General features: G+C 48.1%; 2 protein-coding genes across 6 annotated transcripts in view; one reads left to right on the forward strand and one right to left on the reverse strand.

Moving 5' to 3' along the window:
• Nucleotides 1–2,356, reverse strand: part of LOC122365415 — a 39,798-nt gene extending 37,442 nt beyond the window's left edge. The window contains exon 1 of the mRNA XM_043336627.1: nt 2,119–2,356. The gene's annotated coding sequence lies outside the window, so the exon portion shown is untranslated. The remainder of the gene's footprint in view (nt 1–2,118) is intronic.
• Nucleotides 2,357–2,475: 119 nt separating this feature from the next.
• Nucleotides 2,476–10,407, forward strand: LOC122365411 (ADP-ribosylation factor 2). 5 transcript variants are annotated; one of them, XM_043336620.1, is made up of 6 exons: nt 2,476–2,552; nt 3,584–3,685; nt 4,081–4,161; nt 5,282–5,463; nt 8,284–8,409; nt 9,643–10,407. In XM_043336620.1, exons 2-6 carry the CDS (start codon nt 3,619–3,621, stop codon nt 9,724–9,726), a joined length of 540 nt encoding a protein of 179 aa, XP_043192555.1. In that variant the 5' UTR covers nt 2,476–2,552; nt 3,584–3,618; the 3' UTR covers nt 9,727–10,407. The 5 variants fall into 5 exon arrangements, with proteins under 5 accessions (XP_043192555.1, XP_043192557.1, XP_043192554.1 ...); XM_043336622.1 differs by having other exon boundaries at nt 2,515–2,548; XM_043336619.1 differs by having other exon boundaries at nt 2,550–2,582.
• The last annotated feature ends 9,902 nt before the right edge of the window (nt 10,408–20,309 follow it).

Raw genomic sequence — 20,309 nt, forward strand, 5'->3', positions numbered from 1 at the left:
GCATCATCGTGATCCTCTCGTCAATCCGCATCGAATGATATATATGTTGACCTCGAAAGGTCAAGGTCAAAGGTTGACCTCAGGTCACGTGACCTCGAGGTCATCATGTATATCATTCGATGCGTCTTGACGAGCTGAACACAATGAGACCATCCACGCGTCTGTATCTTGTTCCTGTACGGAGTTATTGGCCAAAAACCTTTGGTGACCTTTGATGACGTCACATGACCTCACAGCTGCCCAACAGCAAAACAGACCTCAAGGTAGTGAAGGTTGATCGTATATGAAGTCATGTATGGTATATGGGGACATTCCGACCCGTTTTAGTGGTAAAAACAGGGAGTTGATTTTTCCCCCATTGACTTATAATGGGGAGGTCGCGAAATTGACCTGACCTTAGGTCACCGATATCAAAATTCTGAGATATACAAATTGTAGCTACTAATGACCTAATAATATCCTGCGACTTTCAAAGGCCTCCGACATCTACTGTAGCTCTGGCACGGTGACAAAGTTGCAAAAAAGTGACTTGAGGTTGGGTCATTCAAAGTGACCTGGTGACCTGACCTTAAAAGGTAGGAGGTTCAAACTTGCACACCATGTGTAAAATTGATGAGGTTATAGTCATACCAAATTTCGCGGCGCTACGCGCCGCGGTTTTCCCGCTATTCGCGAAAAACCTCAGGGGGGGGCGGATATCCGCCCCCCCGTCGGTGCGCGGGATAACTTGCGAAATAGTCAAGATAGGAACAAACTAAGAGCATCATCGTGATCTTCTCGTCAATCCGCATCGAATGATATATATATAGGTATGTTGACCTCGAAAGGTCAAGGTCAAAGGTTGACCTCAGGTCACGTGACCTCGAGGTCATCATACATACATATCATTCGATGCGCCTTGACGAGCTGAACACAATAAGACCATCTGCGCGGCTGTATCTTGTTCCTGTATGGAGTTATTGGCAAAAAACCGCTGGCGACCTTTGATGACGTCACATGACCTTACAGCTGCCGAACAGCAAACAGACCTCAAGGTATGTAGTGAAGATTGATCGTATATGAAGTCATGTATGGTTTATGAGGCCATTCCGACCCGTTTTAGTGGTAAAAACAGGGAGTTGATTTTTCCCCCATTGACTTATACCTAATGGGGAGGTCGAGAAATTGACTTGGCCTTAGGTCATCGATATTAAAATTCCGAGAGGAAAAAATTGTAGCTAGTAATGACCTTATAACATCCTGCGATTTTCAAAGGCCTCCGACATCTACTGTAGCTCTGGCACGGTGACAAATTTGCAAAAAAGCGACTTGAAGTTGGGCCATTCAAAGTGACCTGGTGACCTGACCTTAGAAGTTAGGAGGTTCAAAGCTGCACACCATGTGTAAAATTCATGAGAAGATAGTCATACCAAATTTCGCGGCGCTACGCGCCGCGGTTCTCCCGCTATCTACGAAAAACCTCCTCAGGGGGGGGGGGGCGGGCGGATATCCGCCCCCCCGTCGGTGCACAGGTTAACAACCACCAAGGGAAAAGGTAGAGTTAGGAGTTAATTTTTTTTTGCCTTATCTGGCTATTTCCCGTCGTTTATGCAGGTGCAACATTATTGACTGCATAGTGCGTAATTTACATACTAGATATTGTACCTATCACATTATTTTCCTCTTCCAGACCTACCTCTACATCATAAAAGTCGTACCCACATAAAGGGTGCAGTGTGCACGCGCAGGGGAGTGGGGCTAAGAAAAGATCGGAGCTGTTTGGAGAGGAGTGGATTTTAGCGAAAAGATGAACCTGCAGGAGCACGTCAAAACGGCCCTCGAACCAGTAAAGGCAAGGCACTGCACTCTGCAGTAATAGGAAAAGGAGCATCACATAAATAGTGCCCCTTTGGATTCGAATGGCTGAGGCCGGATCAGGATCGAGGACCGCCAGTCCCCCCCCCCCCACATCCCCGCATGAACACTGCACCACCGTGGTCCTGACAACAAAAAACTGACCAGTGACCTTAGACCGACTTATTGCACCCAATCAAGCCAAATCATCACAAATGAACAGCTCGAAGTGGCGAAGCATGCGAGTTATTGGCGAAGGGTATAAAAGCATTTGCTTTCACTTACCTTGGCGGATGGACAGCCCGACCTGTTCATCTTCACAGGGAGGCGGTTGTCAGATTTCCTTTGACGGCGGAGGCGAGTCGGATTTAACCCATGGTTTGTCTGCCGTAGTCACCTTTGGGCGGTCTAAAGAGAAGAGCGTTCACGAGTTTCCAGGTCGTCTGGCACTGGTTTAGGCATAAACCTACATTTCACACGATCATAAGACCATCTTGGTATCGGTTCACCGCCACCAGCGATCAAGGCATACTTTTGCTCTCTACAGCAACAGCGTTAAGATTGGCAAGCTTTAATTTGCTAGTCGCGACTGCTTATTATAAACGCAACAGTCGCGCAGGAAATGTCTTAAAGCTACGAAATATTTTCGTCAGTGTTTCGTCCTCACGCCTGCACCGGTCCACACCTGTGTGTTGATTACGGGATTTCCGCGGGAGTGGGTAAGGCTCTTACATTTTTCAGCATTCTATGTATGTATATTCTATTTTGAACTCTTTTTTCTTCTCGATAACCAAACCGATTGCAATATTTTCTGTCATATAACTGCATGAGCTCACGCAACATCAATATTACAGTCACAGTTGACATTGGAAATTCGAGCATCTCCGGTCTTCTTTGGTTTCGTGTGTTGACGTGGCATTTGTTCGCCGGTTCTGTGCTGGAAATTATGTTTCTGTTTTTATTTAGTATTTTGCTGTGATCATGTTTCAGCATTTATTCTCGAATAAGAATGTGCTAGGCCCGCCATGACACCCAAAAATGTTATGAAGATGAAGCATCCAAGTTAATTATGAAATTGGATGCCTACCTATAATGCTGATCTTACTTTGATAGTGTGCTGAAAGTGCTGGTATTTTTAATATTTTGAGTTCATCTGATCACATTCATGCAACAAATCTGGATATTGAGATAGGGATAGACGTACTGAAGGACGAAGGTGTTGCTGTGAACTGTGAAGAAACATGGATAAAATTTAAAAAAAAATGTAGCCAATGATATAATGCTGCTATAGTGGAACAGTGATTTTTTAAAAGTATTTAGATGATATTGACTGAGTTATTAAGTTGCTTATTACCTAGATTTGGGCCTATAAAACCCCCTTCCAACAAATTGTTAACTGCATAAGCACCTACTATGCAGTGCCAAACGTTTCTAGATAGGCTTATTTTTCATGAGTTAAAATATGTTTAAGGCATAGCATACTTTTGTTTCTTGCTCACACTTGCTGTGCACTTGCAGGTACCCATATAAATATATTCTGGGTTTAAGGCATTATGTGCGGAGTTTGCATCATTTACCTCTCTTTCAACTAGCATGCTTATAAAAAGTAAAGATGTTGCTAACTGTATGCTCAGAAAATATTTTTGATTTCTCTGGTCCTTAATACGTCCGTACATCCCATCCCAAAGCAAATTACGTATTTTAGCATGTTAAAGCTACCTACTGCTTGACGACAATTCTTTTTCCACAGGTTTTATATAGTAGCCAGGAAAATTGTGATAAGAGATGGGCCTTACAATCTCAAACCTCTTCCAGCGAATGCTGGGTAAAAAACAGATGCGGATTCTAATGGGTAAGTAGGAATAATTTTTTTCAAGTTCTGAATCAGTAAGCAACTAGATGCATTAGTGCCAGAAGAGCATTCAATAGCTCTGCTCTGACCTATTCTGACTTTTGTGACCTAGGGTTTTGTTGATTCCTACCATTTAAAAACATCCAAGGTTGATTATCCTGCAGGCATATTTTAACTACCTACCTCTCCATTTGTCACAAGGTGCTGAATTTTTATGAAGAATGTCCAGTATTCTTTTAAAATATTATAGTATAGTTGTTCAGGTAAACTTGATAGAATAGACAAGTATACTTCAGAGTTCAGTTGGTCTGTAACTTGTTTGAAGTGTGGTGTGTGATATCCTTGGTCATTCTTCTGTTTTTGATAATCATGATGTGACTGTGTTTCTTTTTCAGTTGGATTGGATGCTGCAGGAAAGACAACCATCCTCTACAAGCTAAAGCTGGGAGAAATTGTAACTACGATTCCCACCATTGGTATGCTCTCTTGTTTGGCTTCTTATTATAGTTTCATAGATCAACTTGTGAATAAAGTCAGTAATTTATACATGGTGCTAAAGAATGTGTAAAATTTGAAACATTTCAGTAAAATAGTTCTCTAATCTCTACCTAAAAGCTGACAGTTCTTGTGTATTTCTTTCTTGGTGTTCATTTTAAATTCTGATTCTAGGAACTTCAAAAATTGTTGAGCATAAGGTTTTCTTAGGGTATCATTCGCATAATGCTGTTCATGTCATTTTTCATATATGGCAGTCAAGTGCTTTTAACCAGCAATATTTCATTTATATTTCATTGAAGTTATATTTGGTGTTTGTCTTACTTCCAACACAATTGGTTTTATATTAATTTAAAAGGAACTTTTTTTTGCTATTTTTAGACTTTTTAAACGTTGCATTGATTAATTGCGCTAGTTCGTTTCACTGTTATTAACCCGGTTTACATAGCATATTTGACGAGGCTCTAGCTCGTTAATTTGACGATAATTTCGATGTAGTGGTCTTCAAATATTTAGAGGGGATCATTTTGTAAATTGTTAAGCACCATTGGCATCTTTTGCAACATCATGGACGGAGATATAAGCTTGCAACAAACCCTATGTAAACGCGTCTATTGTTTTATTTCACGACCGTCGCGCCACCCAGTGTCGGTATTGTGAACTACTCTGACGGGCTGCCGCGGTCGCCGCCCGTCTGCTCCGCCAGCGAGTTTTCTTTCCTTGAATATCTCCAGGATCTGTGCGTATAAAGGCCTGGCTACACTATGCGTTTTCTGCGTGCGTTTTTTGCGAGTTTGCGTGATTTGCGGAATATCGTTCTAGAAAGAAACGACATTACGTTTTTGTTATATGTTTTTCATATCAACTTTTAATTAACATAAACGTTTTATTAACTTTTATACAAATACCTATTAAAGAAGTTTAATTAATGGTAACCTTTTTTTCTAGAACGATATTACGCAAAACCCGCAAACACGCAAAAAACGCACGCAGAAAACGCATAGTGTAGCCAGGCCTTTATGCTATTGTCTTATGCTGTTGTTCCCGGTGATAGTACCGGTCTTCGCGCCGATTTATTGAGACTTACCGTGCGCTTGCCAGGTTTCAACGTTGAGACGGTCGAGTACAAGAACATTTCGTTCACGGTGTGGGACGTGGGTGGCCAGGACAAGATCCGGCCGCTCTGGAAACACTACTTCCAGAACACGCAGGGACTCATCTTTGTGGTCGACAGCAACGACAGGGAACGCGTGGCAGAGGCGCAGGACGAGCTCCAGAAAATGGTGAGCTTCGACTAGTCTCTGATGTGTTTACTTTGAGATTGTTTCATTCGCTTATATTATTTGATGCAGCCTTGAATCCTGATATAAGTACGGACAGTCTCACTTGGCTCTTATTGAACTTTTGCTGATAAAGTAGCCTGGCATTTTTGATAGAACAAAGTCAACAAGATTTAATTTGAACGGTTTAACTCAAGGGAATATATAAGCTCAAGTTAAGGTCGTGAAAGCGTTTTCGAACGGCCTTGCGTCTGAAAGGCAGACCCTGTTGTTGCCATATATAATTTACTTTTCTGTATAGTAAGTACTTGCGACGTCTGCTCACTTCAACAAGCAAAAGGTCGCGTTAACTTATATTAAAGTAGCCAAGCGAATTCCTCTTCGTTGCCCAAGTGGTCTGTCCTCACAAAACTTATCTAGCGGAATCAAGCCACTTTCATGAGGCACTCATTATCCAGAATCCTTAGTGACCTTGATCACAATCATAATTTTATCCTGACACCCATGCTACATCACTCAAGGCTTTTTTTATGGCAAAAAATATCAAATCAATCATACATATTCTCAAAGTATCCTCAAGTGGCAAGTACCGTTTACGGCCAATGTAAGCATTTCGTGCGGGATTGCGGTTGGCCACAGCGCGCATCGCTATTCAGGCAGTTGCCTTTGCCACCGATCATTTTTTTCAACCCTCGATCATACTGACTCGACTGATATCATGGCTGCGATAAGCATGCATATCGATGCAATGTACATAATTTTTGTTTCTTTCAGTGATTTAAATTATGCACACTTTATCTTCTGTATTTAGATATATGAGATATTTAATGTATTTCATTGCTTTTAAAATTATTGAAAGTCGGCCAAAAGCTCGCCCGAATTAGTGTTTTGCTAACTTCTAACGTCAGGGCGGAGGGGGGGGGGGGTCCGTTGGACCCCCTTGCCGTTCGGGCTCTGATCGAGCTAGGGCTTGCGGAAAGGCGAGCGTGTTGCCCGTGACGAGAGGAAGCTGATGCTACCCATTTTTAAGGTCCTAGGTCATTGGTTGACCTACCAGGTCAGTGACCCAAAAGTTTGGAGAATCGGGACCTGCTAGAACTTCGTAAAGTGAAGCTGCTATACACACGATTTTTCGGGGTACCGATCACGAATTTTATGCTAGTTTTGATCACAGAGGATGTATTCATGCAATTGGGCTAGAGGTCCAGGTCAACCAGTAGGCGTCCTGTCGGCTATCCATAGTAGGTGACAGTCACCACTGACGGCTTCGTAACATGTTACGAAGGCATCAAAACTAATTCATAAATGTTCAAATGGTTGCAAAATTCGAAATCAGCTCCAAAATCTACCCCAGAAACATGTAAAACTCGAAAAAGTGAACGAAGATCATCAAAGGTCAGTGACCTGACCTGACTGGACCTTCACGTGACCTTGATACCCAACATAATGCATGGGATCAAATCAACATCATTTCACATGTTTGGACGTTTAAGACCACAAAAAGACTAGAAACTCACGCATAATGTGAGCCGACATACGCCGAATCGCGATACCGGTCAAACATGGTATCGAGAAACAGGTCACAGGTCAAACGCCATTTGGCTCAGGGTCATGAAATTTTTCAGGGTAGGTGTAAAATTGATCAGCTCGAGGGTGCTAAAAGTTTCGTCGCGATCGGCCGCTTTTTGCGCGAGTTGTTTGCGAAAAAACGAGGGGTTCCGTTCAACCCCCTTTAAGTGCGAGGGTTAAGTCACATTTGTTCTTCAATTGTGCGACTTTGACGTACTTTATTCGTTTTACCACGATTCACCATTCGGTGAGTCCATTGTCGTTTACCATTGCTATTTTCCTTATAAGGCCAGCCCGTATTTGACGGTGCACCTGGCTCTGGAAGAAGGTAAAACCGGTTCTGCCACTGACCTAACGAAACGGACGACTCGGCGGCGGGGGAAATATCGGGAGGGCTGTACTTCGTAGATATGGAGACGAGTGCGGGATGTTGCTGTCAAAGGTTTTCGTTGAAGTTAATTTTGTTATGACGGTCTGGTTCTGGAGTAGGTGCGTGTCCGTAAGTGACCAGTGCGGTCGGGTGGCGGTTGTAGGGCACCATGAACCGACTGCTGTCAGTCTGGTGGTGCCCCCTGTCTGACAGCGATGGTACTGCGGTGTGAAGTACCGGGGGCGGTCTGCCGGGGACGGGGACGGGGTGCGGCAGGGGACGGGACGGACCGATGTGTGCGCGCGTGGGAGCTGTGCCACCTGCCGAGGGACCGCCCTGCAGACCCGGTGTCACGGCTGCAGGGCGCTCCGATAAACTGATATCGACACCGGCCAGCGCTGAGGAGCGCCCCGAGACGCGACGCTGCCACAGTGTACACGCTTCGAACTCAATGCTGAAACTGATTTTGACCACCGTGCCCGTAGAATTACGAATGCGTAACAATAGAAGAAAGTGGTTATAAACGTTGGCACGGGTGACCCCCATGTGACATGTCATGCCATAGATAACATGAATCATGTTATCTATGCTCATTCCTATTTTCATTGGAAAGGAAAGTTTTGCGTGGTTTATCTGGGTGCACAACACAACACGACACACGGCGCCCAACTAATGTAATTGTGCGTCTATTACGCTCGCATAGTCCACTGGTTCTGAGCTTGTTGACTGTGTTGGACCGCCACATTCAGCACGTCCCTACTGGCGACGCAGGTATATTTGTTATGCATGATCATATCGAGTGGCCTCGCGTCCCCAGTTTCACCACTGTTTTACCGTTGGCCGGTGACCTGTGAGCTGACTGGTGCGCCGTCTGCCCTCTCCAGCTGCAGGAGGACGAGCTGCGGGACGCCGTGCTACTCGTGCTCGCCAACAAACAGGACCTGCCCAACGCCATGACGGCTGCCGAGCTCACCGACAAACTCAAACTCAACGAGCTCCGGGGACGCAAGGTCAGCACACTCACCGTCTGTCGTGATAGTGGGTAAATAGCAAACTGTGATATAGGCCGCTATTAGGGTTACGCCTTGTGAGTCGTAATTGATGAACGACTTGACAGGGAACCGAGCACCAGCGACTTAACTCTGTTCTGTTTCTATTACATCAACATTTGTACTCGTACAGTTCATACAGCTGATAATTTACCATTCGATAAGTCTTCTCTGTTCTCTCAAGTCTCAGGTACAGCCCTCAGCAGACTGCGTAGTAGGTATTCTTTTTCCGACAAAACTGATAATAATTCAAAAGTCATGTTATCAGTCGGTCGAAACTCACTGCAAATAGATGCGCCATGCTCCACTCCTTCGATAGGGCCTATCAATAAACAAAGCATACACCTTGTGTGGCAACAAAATGTAAAAGTTCGTTTTGGGGGCAAATATAAACTTTTGTTGTTGTTTTTTTTTTTTTTTGCCAAACCTGAGGCCTCTTGCACCAAAATCCTCTTGCACCAATGCTTGGATTATTTTGCATCGTATACCCAGTCCAAGTCTCAAATGTAACAATTTGCGTGCAAAATTTAGCAAGCACAAATAGGATTATGTATTGGGCTATTGCAAACAAATTTACCACCGTTAGATTAGCTTATTCTGAAACCAGTTTTTCGATTTTACCTAGCAAGGTAGTTTGGTGCAAGAGGCCAGGATGGGAAATGCATACGGTGATAATGCCAATCTAAGCTGCGGAGTCTCGCGCATCTTGCTGTTACGATTTCCGAGTGCCCGATAGCATAGTATTCGCGTTATTCTCGGTTTTGTCGAAAAAAGAATACCTACCACGCAGTCTGCAGAGGGCTGTACCTTCCTCGTATGCCCCTTGCCTATTCAATCGGACTTTTTCATTATTCACATTCGGATTTGTTTGCACATTTTGTGGCATCTAGCTGCGCTTGTCCAAACGCCCATCGCTAGCCCTAATTCCGAGCCGTACTCACCTGAGTCGCGGTCAGTGGCTGACGCTCCTGAGGTGTCTGGTGACATTGTCTCTTCGTCTCCAGGGACGCTCTCGTCCGTACCATATATCAGGCTGACGTACGGTGGTGTTTATCTTCTGTGCGTCCCGGGGTGACGCTGATCCACCTGTCCATCTCTCCCACTCCTCTTTAAGTATCTTACCCGTTAGTACACCTCCCGCGCACCTGTCTTCCTGCCGCCCCTGACTCGGTGTTTTCTCTGCGTGCTCCACAGTGGTACATCCAGGCGGCGTGTGCCGCCCAGGGTCAGGGCCTGTACGAGGGTCTGGACTGGCTGTCGGCTGAGCTCTCCAAGTAACACCCGAGTGACGACGGCGCCTCAGCGGCGCCAGGGTTGTGGGACAGCAGGGACAGACCTCCGTGCCTGCGGGCCGCCGACGAACCGTGGCTGGTACACACGGGCGGCCGCGCGGTCACAGGACATCGGACCGAGTGTGGGCGGCCGGCCGGCTGTGTGGGCTCTCTCACTGAGGGGAGTGTGGTCACAGGCTGCTGGTCCGAGCGTGCAGTGTCCCGGTCCGGACGGAAGGGAGTGCCACGTGTGACGGTCCGGGCGGGGCGTGAGTGCCGCGGTCCGGGCGGGGCGTGAGTGCCACGGCCTGGGCGGTGCGTGAGTGCCACGGCCCGGGCGGGGCGTGAGTGCCGCGGTCCGGGCGGGGCGTGAGTGCCACGGCCCGGGCGGGGCGTGAGTGCCACGGCCCGGGCGGGGCGTGAGTGCCGCGTCCCGGGCGGGGCGTGAGTGCCACGGTCCGAGTGGAGGGGAGGGAGCGCTGCACTCGGCTCGGCGGCTGCTCCAGTGAGCGGCCGCCAAAACTGCATCTATAGACGTTGTTTGAGACGGGGCATCGAAGCCGTGCTACATTCCTCTCGATGCAATCACAGTCACCGGTGCGGCTTCGCGATTGTGTTCTCCGATCTGTTTGTTGGGTGGGCACTGTCATCGGATTATTCAAATATACATATATTCTTTGATGTGAAATGACGCAGTCTCTCTTGAACGTGGCATTATGCTTGTTGGTTGTGCTAACATGCGCAATGTAAGCACGAATCAACCAAATCAAAGCTCGAAACAGCTTTGTTTTTGTAAAAGGTAGTCTTTGCCAAATTGCTTTGTATTTCTCGCTCACCCTCACACACCACCGTGCGGTCCCATGGCTCGGACACGACTCCCCCTCTTCCCTATCCGGCGCGCCGGCATGGCCCCGAAACTGGGACGAACGGCCGCCGGGACCGCTCCGACACCAGATGTGCCCTCCGTCCACACCGGAGGGGACGGGGCAGACGGCGGCCGGCCGACGCTCCCCGCAGCGCCGAGGCGACAGCCTCCAAAACCCAACTCTCACACTACACCTTCCCCTGATTCTCAAGAATCAACCACTGAAATTTTAACACAAACACGCACACAACCAGCCAAGCAATCCTAAGAGCCATTCTCTTAAACGCTCCTAACCAGCACGCATAATGTCCACGTGCCTTCCCCAATCATTTAAGAATCTTTTTTACGTGCAGCGCCCGGCATGAATAAATGCGCTTGGCCAAGTTCACCAATTTTGTCACGGACCACAGATGCCACGAAACTACCAGCTCTCTCATTCAACCACTTGCCCTCTCCTGTCCATCAAAGGCGCACACAAAATCAATTGGTCACCTTAAATCAAATGCACACAAAAAACCACGAGCTCACAAACAATCAGACACTTATTCTAAAAAGTCCCGGTCACTGCCACCACACGACCCTCCTGTGGAATTTCTAGTGCAGTGCCGGCGACTGCCACCACACGGCTCCTGTGGAATTTCCAGTGCAGTGCCGGCGACTGCCACCGCACGGCCCTCCTGTGGAATTTCCATTGCAGTGCTGGCGACTGCCACCACACGGCTCCTGTGGAATTTCCAGTGCAGTGCCGGCGACTGCCACCACACGGCCCTCCTGTGGAATTTTCAGTGCAGTACCGGCAACTACCACCACACGGCCCTCCTGTGGAATTTTCAGTGCAGTCCCGGCAGCTGCCACCACCTCCACAGCCCCACCGGCTGTCACTCCCACAGCCCCACCGGCTGTCACTTCCACAGCCACACCGGCTGTCACTTCCACAGCTCCACCGGCTGCCAATCCCATGCAGCCCCACCGGCTGTTACTCCCACAGCCCCACCGGCTGCCGCTCCTCCACAGCCCCACCAGTTGTCACCTTTACCGCTGCGAGCATCACTCGCCAGCGCACTAACTGCGAGCATCACTCGCCAACACGTTCACTGCGAGCACCACTCGCCATCACCCTCACTGCGAGCATCACTCGCCAGCACCCTCACTGCGAGCATCACTCGCCAGAGCATTGCACAGAGCGGCCCAGCCGCTCAGTGTCCAGTTAGTCCAGCGGCACTAGGTTCTTCTGCCGGTCGCAGTCCACCTCGCCGTATCTGCCAATCCTCCCGGCCGGCTGTATATGGGCCAGTCCAGCAGCAGCCACCGGGACAGACGAGGTTACGGGCGGGGTCCACGGCAGACGCCACGGCTTCTGGGCGACCCCTGCTTCTCACTGCCTCGACAGCTCCGTTGCAAGTCGTAGCAAGCGGTGCCGATCACTGCCGCGTCACTGCACCATCGCTCTCTTCAGGCATGTTGCCGAAATAGCTTGTAAAAGGTAGTCTTTGCCAAATTGCTTTGTATTTCTCGCTCACCCTCACATACCACCGTGCGGTCCCATGGCTCGGACACGACTCCCCCTCTTCCCTATCCGGCGCGCCGGCATGGCCCCGAAACTGGGACGAACGGCCGCCGGGACCGCTCCGACACCAGATGTGCCCTCCGTCCACACCGGAGGGGACGGGGCAGACGGCGGCCGGCCGACGCTCCCCGCGGCGCCGAGGCGACAGCCTCCAAAACCCAACTCTCACACTACAGTTTTTCATGTTTGTGACATGACAAATCCCCAGGAGCGATGTTTAACCCTCGCCGGCCGAGGGGGGGGGCGGGTGCCGCCCCCCCCATAGGGTTTTTTTCGCGATAGCTCCGAACACGCTGGCGATAGAGAGCTGAAACTTGGCATACCTGACCTTTGATCCAAGCCGAATCTTTTGACACCAACCGCATTTTTGGGTCAGGTCAGGTCACTGACCTATGACGTCATAAGTGAACCTCTGCACGGTCTTCAGATGTCGCAACTTCGCAACGCCCTCACTGCCAGAGGAGATGTCACAGGGAAATGAAACTTGCAGGATCTAGTATCCATTATGAGTCCCACAACTTGTATATCTCGGATTTTTCCTAAAGGTCATGTGAGGTCAGGTCATTTTCGTGACCTCACCATTATAAGTCAATGGGGAAAAATTCAAACTGCTATTCTGGCGCCGGGAACGATCTCCAACTATCTCAAGCACACAGAATCGTGATTTGATGCACTCCTTGCAAGGTTAGATGCGTCACTTTTGCAATGTTGACCTTGCGTGACGTCATTTATGACGTCATCAATGTCAAATTAGTTTTTCGTCAATAACTCTTGATCAAATTGAGCTAGCGAGTCCGGAAAGGCACCAATGGACTCAGGAAGGCCTGCCGAATCGAATGATATGCGACATGACCTCTTTCGACCAACTTCGTGACCTGGGGGTGCTGACCTGACCTTGACCTGAGGTCAACACCCCAAGTTGACCTGACCCGGACAAAAAGTATATCATTCGACGCGCCTGAGCGAGGCGAACACGATGCTGCCAAAATCGGCGCTCTGCGGCCGTTTTTTGCGAAGTTATTCACCAAAAACTGAACCGTACCCTGAGGCACTTGACCTGACCTCAGAGGTCACCGGATGACCTAGGACCTTAAAATCGGGTACCAATCTCTGCGTCTCGTAACGGCGCACACGCTCGTTTTTTCCGCGAGGCGCTAGCTCCACCAGGGGCGAAACGGCGAGGGGGGGTCGTACCCGCCCCCCCCCCCTCGGCCGCCGCGTATGTAGAAAACCAATAGGTCCGGCGAGGGTTAACCCTCGCCCCGTTGGGGGGGGGGCATTTTGGCCCCCCCCCTGTGGTTTTTCCTGAATAGCAAGAAAACGGCGGCGCGCAGCGCCGCCAAATTTTCAGTACCTTCCCGGGCATCAATTTGACACCTTCACACCAAATTTCAAGTCTTAGGTCACCTTAGGTCAGGAGTTATTGAGGTCAAACTGAGGTCATGTTCGAGCAAAAATGAGCAAAAAACATGCAATCTTGAAACGCTCACCAAATCTACAGTTATCAAGCAATTTCAAAGTTCTTTATATGGTCTAGTAGACAAAAAGCGGCACTACAAAACTGCTATCTCGGATTTTCAAAATTTTGGGTTTTTGACCCAAAAAAATTTCAAAAAACTGATTTTTTTTAGAAAAACTAAAATAAAATCCAAAATTTTTCCGAATTTCGAAAAAAACCGGAATATATGTGATAGTCCCTGCGCTCTTCTATATACATACCAAATTTCAGATCGATATCTCGTTTTTTGGCCAAGTTATAGCGAAAAAACTGTTCAAAAATGATGACGTCAAATTTTTGAACTCAATTTTTAGCGATTCTAGACCTCGTACGGCAAAACAAAGACCACCATTGAACTGCCCGTGACGAGCTGCATCGATTCGATACCCATTTTATGCAAAAATATCAACTTTGAAATTTGACCTAATTTGACCTGACCTTGACCTGACCTTGACCTGACCTTGACCAAAACGTGACCTAAGCTGGCCCCAAAGGCTGCCTGACCCACATAATAGCATTTGTCATGTAAAATGGACCATAAAACATGTATCACATGACACTTTCATATTGTGACCCCCCAGTGACCTGACCTCTGTGACCTGAGCTGGTATCAGTGACCTCAACTAGCAAAATATGTGTTTGAAGAACATTTCCCCATCGATGATTTTCAATGAAATGCATTTTACTCGATTTTACAGCGCATTTCTTGAAATGCCTGTAAACGGTGAAAATTGGACCTTTGACCTGACCTGTGACGTCATCGGTTTGACCTAGGTCAATAAAATTGGGTCACAAGGTAGTTCCCTGATAGGGCTATCCAACACCGTTTGCCGCTTGTCGCTACGTTGCGTGGTTCTCGAGATCTTAGGGGGGGGGGCCAAAATGGCCCCCCCCCCCAACGGGGTGCGTTGCTCGGCAGAGCCCAACGGGGCGCGGGTTAACCCGCGCCCCACTGGGGGGCTATTTATAGCCCCCCCTCCCGTTTTTCTGCAATAACTTCCAAACCGCTTGACGGATCGACGCCAAACTTTCAGTACCTTCGGCTGCATCAATTTGACACCTTGTGTCAAAATTTAAACTTCGTAGCTACCATACGTTGGCCGGAAATGACGTCAGAGTGACGTCATGTTCGTCCGATTTCGACGCAAAACATTGAACCACGGCAATCGCTCCCAAGAGCTCAGTTTTTACGCTAGATCCAATTTCTTTGCATGAAAGGACTCAGAATTGACCGCGCTATCAAACTGCTATCTCGGATTTTCAAAATTCTGAAAATTTCGAAAATTGTATATAATAATATTCAAAATTTATATTTTTACCTATATTTTTTTTCAAAAAGTTTTTGACTTTTCGAAAAAACCGGAATATATGTGACAGAATGCATGATTATGACTAACTCTAGTAAGTTTCAGCTAAATATCTTCAAAAATGGCCAAGTTATACGCATTATTGCAAAAAATTCACAATTATTAATTTTTAAAATCAATTTTTTAGTACGTATTTGACATCGTACACCAATATAAATGGCACCATCGTGTTCCTGAGCTCAAACTGCATCCAATAGACACCTTTTTTGTTGAAAAATTTTAACTTCAAAATTTGACCTTTTTTGACCTGAAAGTGACCTGACCTAAGCTAAATTCGACTCAAAATGACCTCGAATGACACAGACGACATCAAATTCGAAATCTATGGCCTAAATGGACCATAAAACATGTGTCACGTGACCGACGCATGATATAATATTTTCGTGACCTGTGATGACCTGACCCTGACCTGAAAATCAAAGTAAAGTTTGGTACCCTCAAGGTATCTAGAGCATCTGTTCACGAGTGTGGAAACCAAAAATGAGCCTGATCTGACTTGTAAGACGGCGGCCAGAGCCCAAAATGTGAACAAGCAAAAATGCTAATAATTTTTACTTTGACCTGACCTGTGACGTCATCGGTGACCAGCATCTGTTCACGAGTGTGGAAACCAAAAATGAGCCTGATCTGACTTGTAAGACGGCGGCCAGAGCCCAAAATGTGAACAAGCAAAAATGCTAATAATTTTTACTTTGACCTGACCTGTGACGTCATCGGTGACCTTGAGGTCAATGAAATTAGGTTTCGCTCGACAGTTTTTCCGGGGCTATCAGACGCCGTTTGAATTTTGACGATCGGCCCAGTAGTTTCGGAGTTAGGAGGGGGGGGCTATGAATAGCCCCCCCCCCCCAGTAGGGCGTGTTATACACAGACCCCAGTGGGGCGCGGGTTAATGTTTGGTGAATTTCATTCACAGTATTGTGTGCCTTACACAACTCACAATATCGACCGCGACACAAATTACCAAGGGTGCTACATTTGGGCCGTTTTGTTAGCTCTGCGTAGCTGCGGTCATCTGACTCATTTTGTGTTTATTTTCCTCTCAGCAGTTACACCGTCAAAAAAGTGTCAAGGATGTGCTGGGCGATGCAACTGATGACTGATTCAACAGGCATGATTGTTGGTACCTGTTCGGCAGCGCAACTAACCAAGAGTTCTAAAAGAAAGAAAGAAAATGAAACAGTCCCCACGTAAACGCACCCTCGTCGGCGGCCTGCCCGCCTGTCGGTGTACCGGTGGCTCTGAGGTTTCCCGTCCCGCACTGTGTACGGCCGCTCCGTGCCCGGCGGGCCGTACCGGGGCCGTGCACTGTTCGCAGCACGGCCGGTGACGCCACGGCCCTCTCTGGTTGCCCGTCCAACGCTGTGAGACAATAGGCACTGCGCCGTTCACTGCTTGGGATACGTGACGCTACTGCCAACTCCGAAACCATTCGGTGAATTGCTCACTGTAAATGGGCTGTGAGAATACCATAACCCGTTCAATGGCGTTATGCCGAGCGTGGAGCGTACGCCAGCCCTCATAGGTCGCGCATTGAACTTGCCAATCATGTATTGAACGGATAACACAAGTGAGCTATGCACTTACAAGGATTAAACGAGCACGGAACGTAAAACACCAGGTGCTCTACAACATGAAGACGTAATACGTGCCAAGGCACTAACTTATGTCTATTTTCTTTTATTTTGTAACGCGAAACTGTCATCGCTAGTTCTCTTGCATTTTCTTCATTAACTTTATGTGGGCTAACTTCAGGGCTAGTCTTCAACTTCCACTTTGATGTGCACGAAGAAACTTTTGGCCTACGGACCAAGATGTCATGGAATCACTACTATAAACAAAATTCCATCTTTCCCATCCTCATAAGCATAAGACAGGGCTTGGAACTATAAATTATATGGACTCATTTCCAACCGTCATTTATCAGCAGCCATGCTAACGTGCTACAGAGGACGCTGAGAAATGTCAACAGTAAGGTAATGGAGCGATGAATGCTGCAGCCAGCGTTGCACTGGCGCGGCAGTGTCCGCCTCCCCTCTATCTGAGACTGAGTCAGCGGGCCATGCGCGCTCTCCCACGAGTCCCGACCGACTACACCGTCCATTGTTCCCACAAATCCACAGAGCGGCTGCTCAGTCTTACCAGGGCTGTGCCAACTAAGGTTCAATTGTTACCTGTAACGGGCGCCGTTATAGGTGCACATATGTATGTGTTTGTCGGTTGAGCCGAAAATATGTTTGCTTTCAGTCGGTGACGTGGCTGCATAGTGCATAGTGTATAAATTATTGGTTAGCCCACATCTCAATATGGGCTAGTAGGGCAGCTGAAGCAGCAGCACCGTTTCACACCTGTCCCTCGGCCCTCCATAGGCCGCCAGAGAGGGGAAGCGCGCGCCGGGCCGGTCGGCCGCGCGGTGGACTGCTCGCCGCCGTCCCCTCCCGTCGCTGTACACGCCGCCAGAGGCACGTACCCGCAGTCTCCCTGCACGCCTTCGTCCCCTCTGGTCGTTCTACATGCGCCGCCGCCGGCACGAACCGGCAGTTTCCCACGGGCACTGACGGTGTCCGGTGTCACTTCCACCTCGGCGCTGACGGCTCTGGCCGGCTACCAGTTACCGACTGACTTCAGACTTCCTGCTACCGACTCAAAGTCTGCTACTGAGACTGACTCTTCTTGTTTCAGACTGAGAAGCCGAATACTTTCAGTTCGAATTTCTGCGCGCTGCTGACTGAACGCATCCAATTTCTTCATGCTTCACCTGCTGATGGCTTTATCGCGCTATTTGCGTACCGGAGACATTAGGGAAACCATATACATATAAAAGAGTTTACGACAGATCATCAATGACTCAAAGTGCACTGAACACATTCTAGGCAACACATGGCACTTGCAACCAGGGCTGCGGAGTCGGATTTGGAGTCGGAGTCGGTCGGAGTCGACAGTGCTGACCAGAGTCAGAGTCTGAGTCGAAGTTGGTAGGAGTCGACAGTACTGACCGGAGTTGGAGTCGGAGTCGATTTTGGAAACCAGAGTCGGGGTCGGAGTCACTGAAAATCCGTCCACTCCGCAGACCTGGCATGGGGCTGCGGAGTCGGGGTCGGAGTCGGAGTTGGAGTCATCGAAAATCCATAGACTCCGCAGCCCTGCTTACAACTACCCCAGTCCCCACATATTCATAAAGTGCAGTTCATTACCGATTGGGCCTCATGGATCGATTGAAATTAACTATTAAGTGTAATTTGGTCTTGCATAATACGATGTCACATAGTAACAATACCGTCTCGCAACTCTCGGAAATGCGATGAAGTTGAAACAGAAGAAGGTGACAAAAAGGACGCCGCTTTACCTCACCGCTTAGGTATTGATTGTCGCTTTGACCGTCTCCTCGCTCGAACGTTACAATCATCATTATATAGCTATCGCTTCCACAAATACATTTTTGCTTTCGTTGATGACGTTGTATTTCTCCATATATTGTAATGGGCTGAATCAGCTTTGTAAGCTAATCACTGCGTGAGTAAGACGGTTGTCAGGTTTTGCTCAGGCTGCGGTGACCGCGGGCGCCAGTATGACGGGCGTCCCGTACCGGATTAATCGCCAGCCCTAGTTCACCGGTAACTCAGCTTTCCCAGCCTGCCTCTGACTGACGTATACGTAAACTAAAACCACGGCACCGTATAGAGTTCGCTGTGGGTGACCTGTTCCACCAGACGACTCCGGTTCAACAGGACGGGATGGGTCACACAAACTGCAGGGTCAAATCGAATTAGTCGCCCTAATGTCTCTTCCATGTCCTCTTCCTACTGTTCTGAAACCGTCTCAAAAGACGACCTAACACAGCAGTAATGAATCGTCAACCTGCGCTTTACTCAAACATTTATGCTTTAGAGATTTTTATGTAAGGCAGAGGGGCATGTAACTTAACCCGCGCACCGACGGGGGTCTGCGCCAACTTCGCACCGACGGGGGGGGGGGGCGGATGACCGCCCCCCCCCCTGAGATCTCGAGAACGAAGCAAGATAGCGACAAGCGGTAAACGGCATCGGATACGCACGGCCAAGATCTACAATTTTTACTAAGGTCATTTTCAGGTCAGGTCAAAGATGACGTCACAGGGGTCGAAAAAGTCAAAATGGCGGCGCTAGATATGGAGAGAGTTTTTCTCGAATAACTTTCGAATTAGTCAAGATAGGAACAAAATAAGGGCATCATCGTGATCCTCTCGTCAATCCGCATCGAATGATATATATGTTGACCTCGAAAGGTCAAGGTCAAAGGTTGACCTCAGGTCACGTGACCTCGAGGTCATCATGTATATCATTCGATGCGTCTTGAAGAGCTGAACACAATGAGACCATCCACGCGTCTGTATCTTGTTCCTGTACGGAGTTATTGGCCAAAAACCTTTGGTGACCTTTGATGACGTCACATGACCTCACAGCTGCCCAACAGCAAAACAGACCTCAAGGTAGTGAAGGTTGATCGTATATGAAGTCATGTATGGTATATGGTGCCATTCCGACCCGTTTTAGTGGTAAAAACAGGGAGTTTATTTTTCTCACATTGACTTATAATGGGGAGGTCGCGAAATTGACCTGACCTTAGGTCACCGATATCAAAATTCCGAGATATACAAATTGTAGCCACTAATGACCTAATAATATCCTGCGACTTTCAAAGGCCTCCGACATCTACTGTAGCTCTGGCACGGTGACAAAGTTGCAAAAAAGTGACTTGAGGTTGGGTCATTCAAAGTGGCCTGGTGACCTGACCTTAAAAGGTAGGAGGTTCAAACTTGCACACCATGTGTAAAATTGATGAGGTTATAGTCATACCGAATTTCGCGGCGCATATCCGCCCCCCCCCCCCCCCGTCGGTGCGCGGGTTAATTGTATGAATTTTGAAAATTCCTTTTATATGTAAATGGGGATTGCGAGGCCTTGTTCCGGCCGAAAAAAGTCCCTTTAGGAAGAAATCGAACTACGGTAAGTTAACATCAAGTTAACTTCGCTTTTTGATATTTGTTTTAAAATGCATTTAGGCAATATAATTTCAACTTCAGTCTAGTTTGTCGACACTGGCAGCGACATGTCGACCTGTCGGCAGTGCAAGGTCGACCTGTCGACTGCCACAGTCGATCTGTGGAGAGGAAGCCTGTGGATTGTGACAGGTCGTCCTTTCCACTGCAGCCTGTCGGCCGCTGTGAGAGCTCGGTAACCGGAGCGGCGCGGGGCCCGGGCCGATAGCGTAGGTATCGCTGCAGGGAGGCGTACCCCGGCACACCTGATCCCCG

This window comes from Amphibalanus amphitrite, unplaced genomic scaffold (assembly GCF_019059575.1).
Source record: "Amphibalanus amphitrite isolate SeventyFive unplaced genomic scaffold, NRLGWU_Aamphi_draft 000738F_arrow, whole genome shotgun sequence".
Taxonomy (NCBI): Eukaryota; Metazoa; Arthropoda; class Thecostraca; order Balanomorpha; family Balanidae; genus Amphibalanus; species Amphibalanus amphitrite.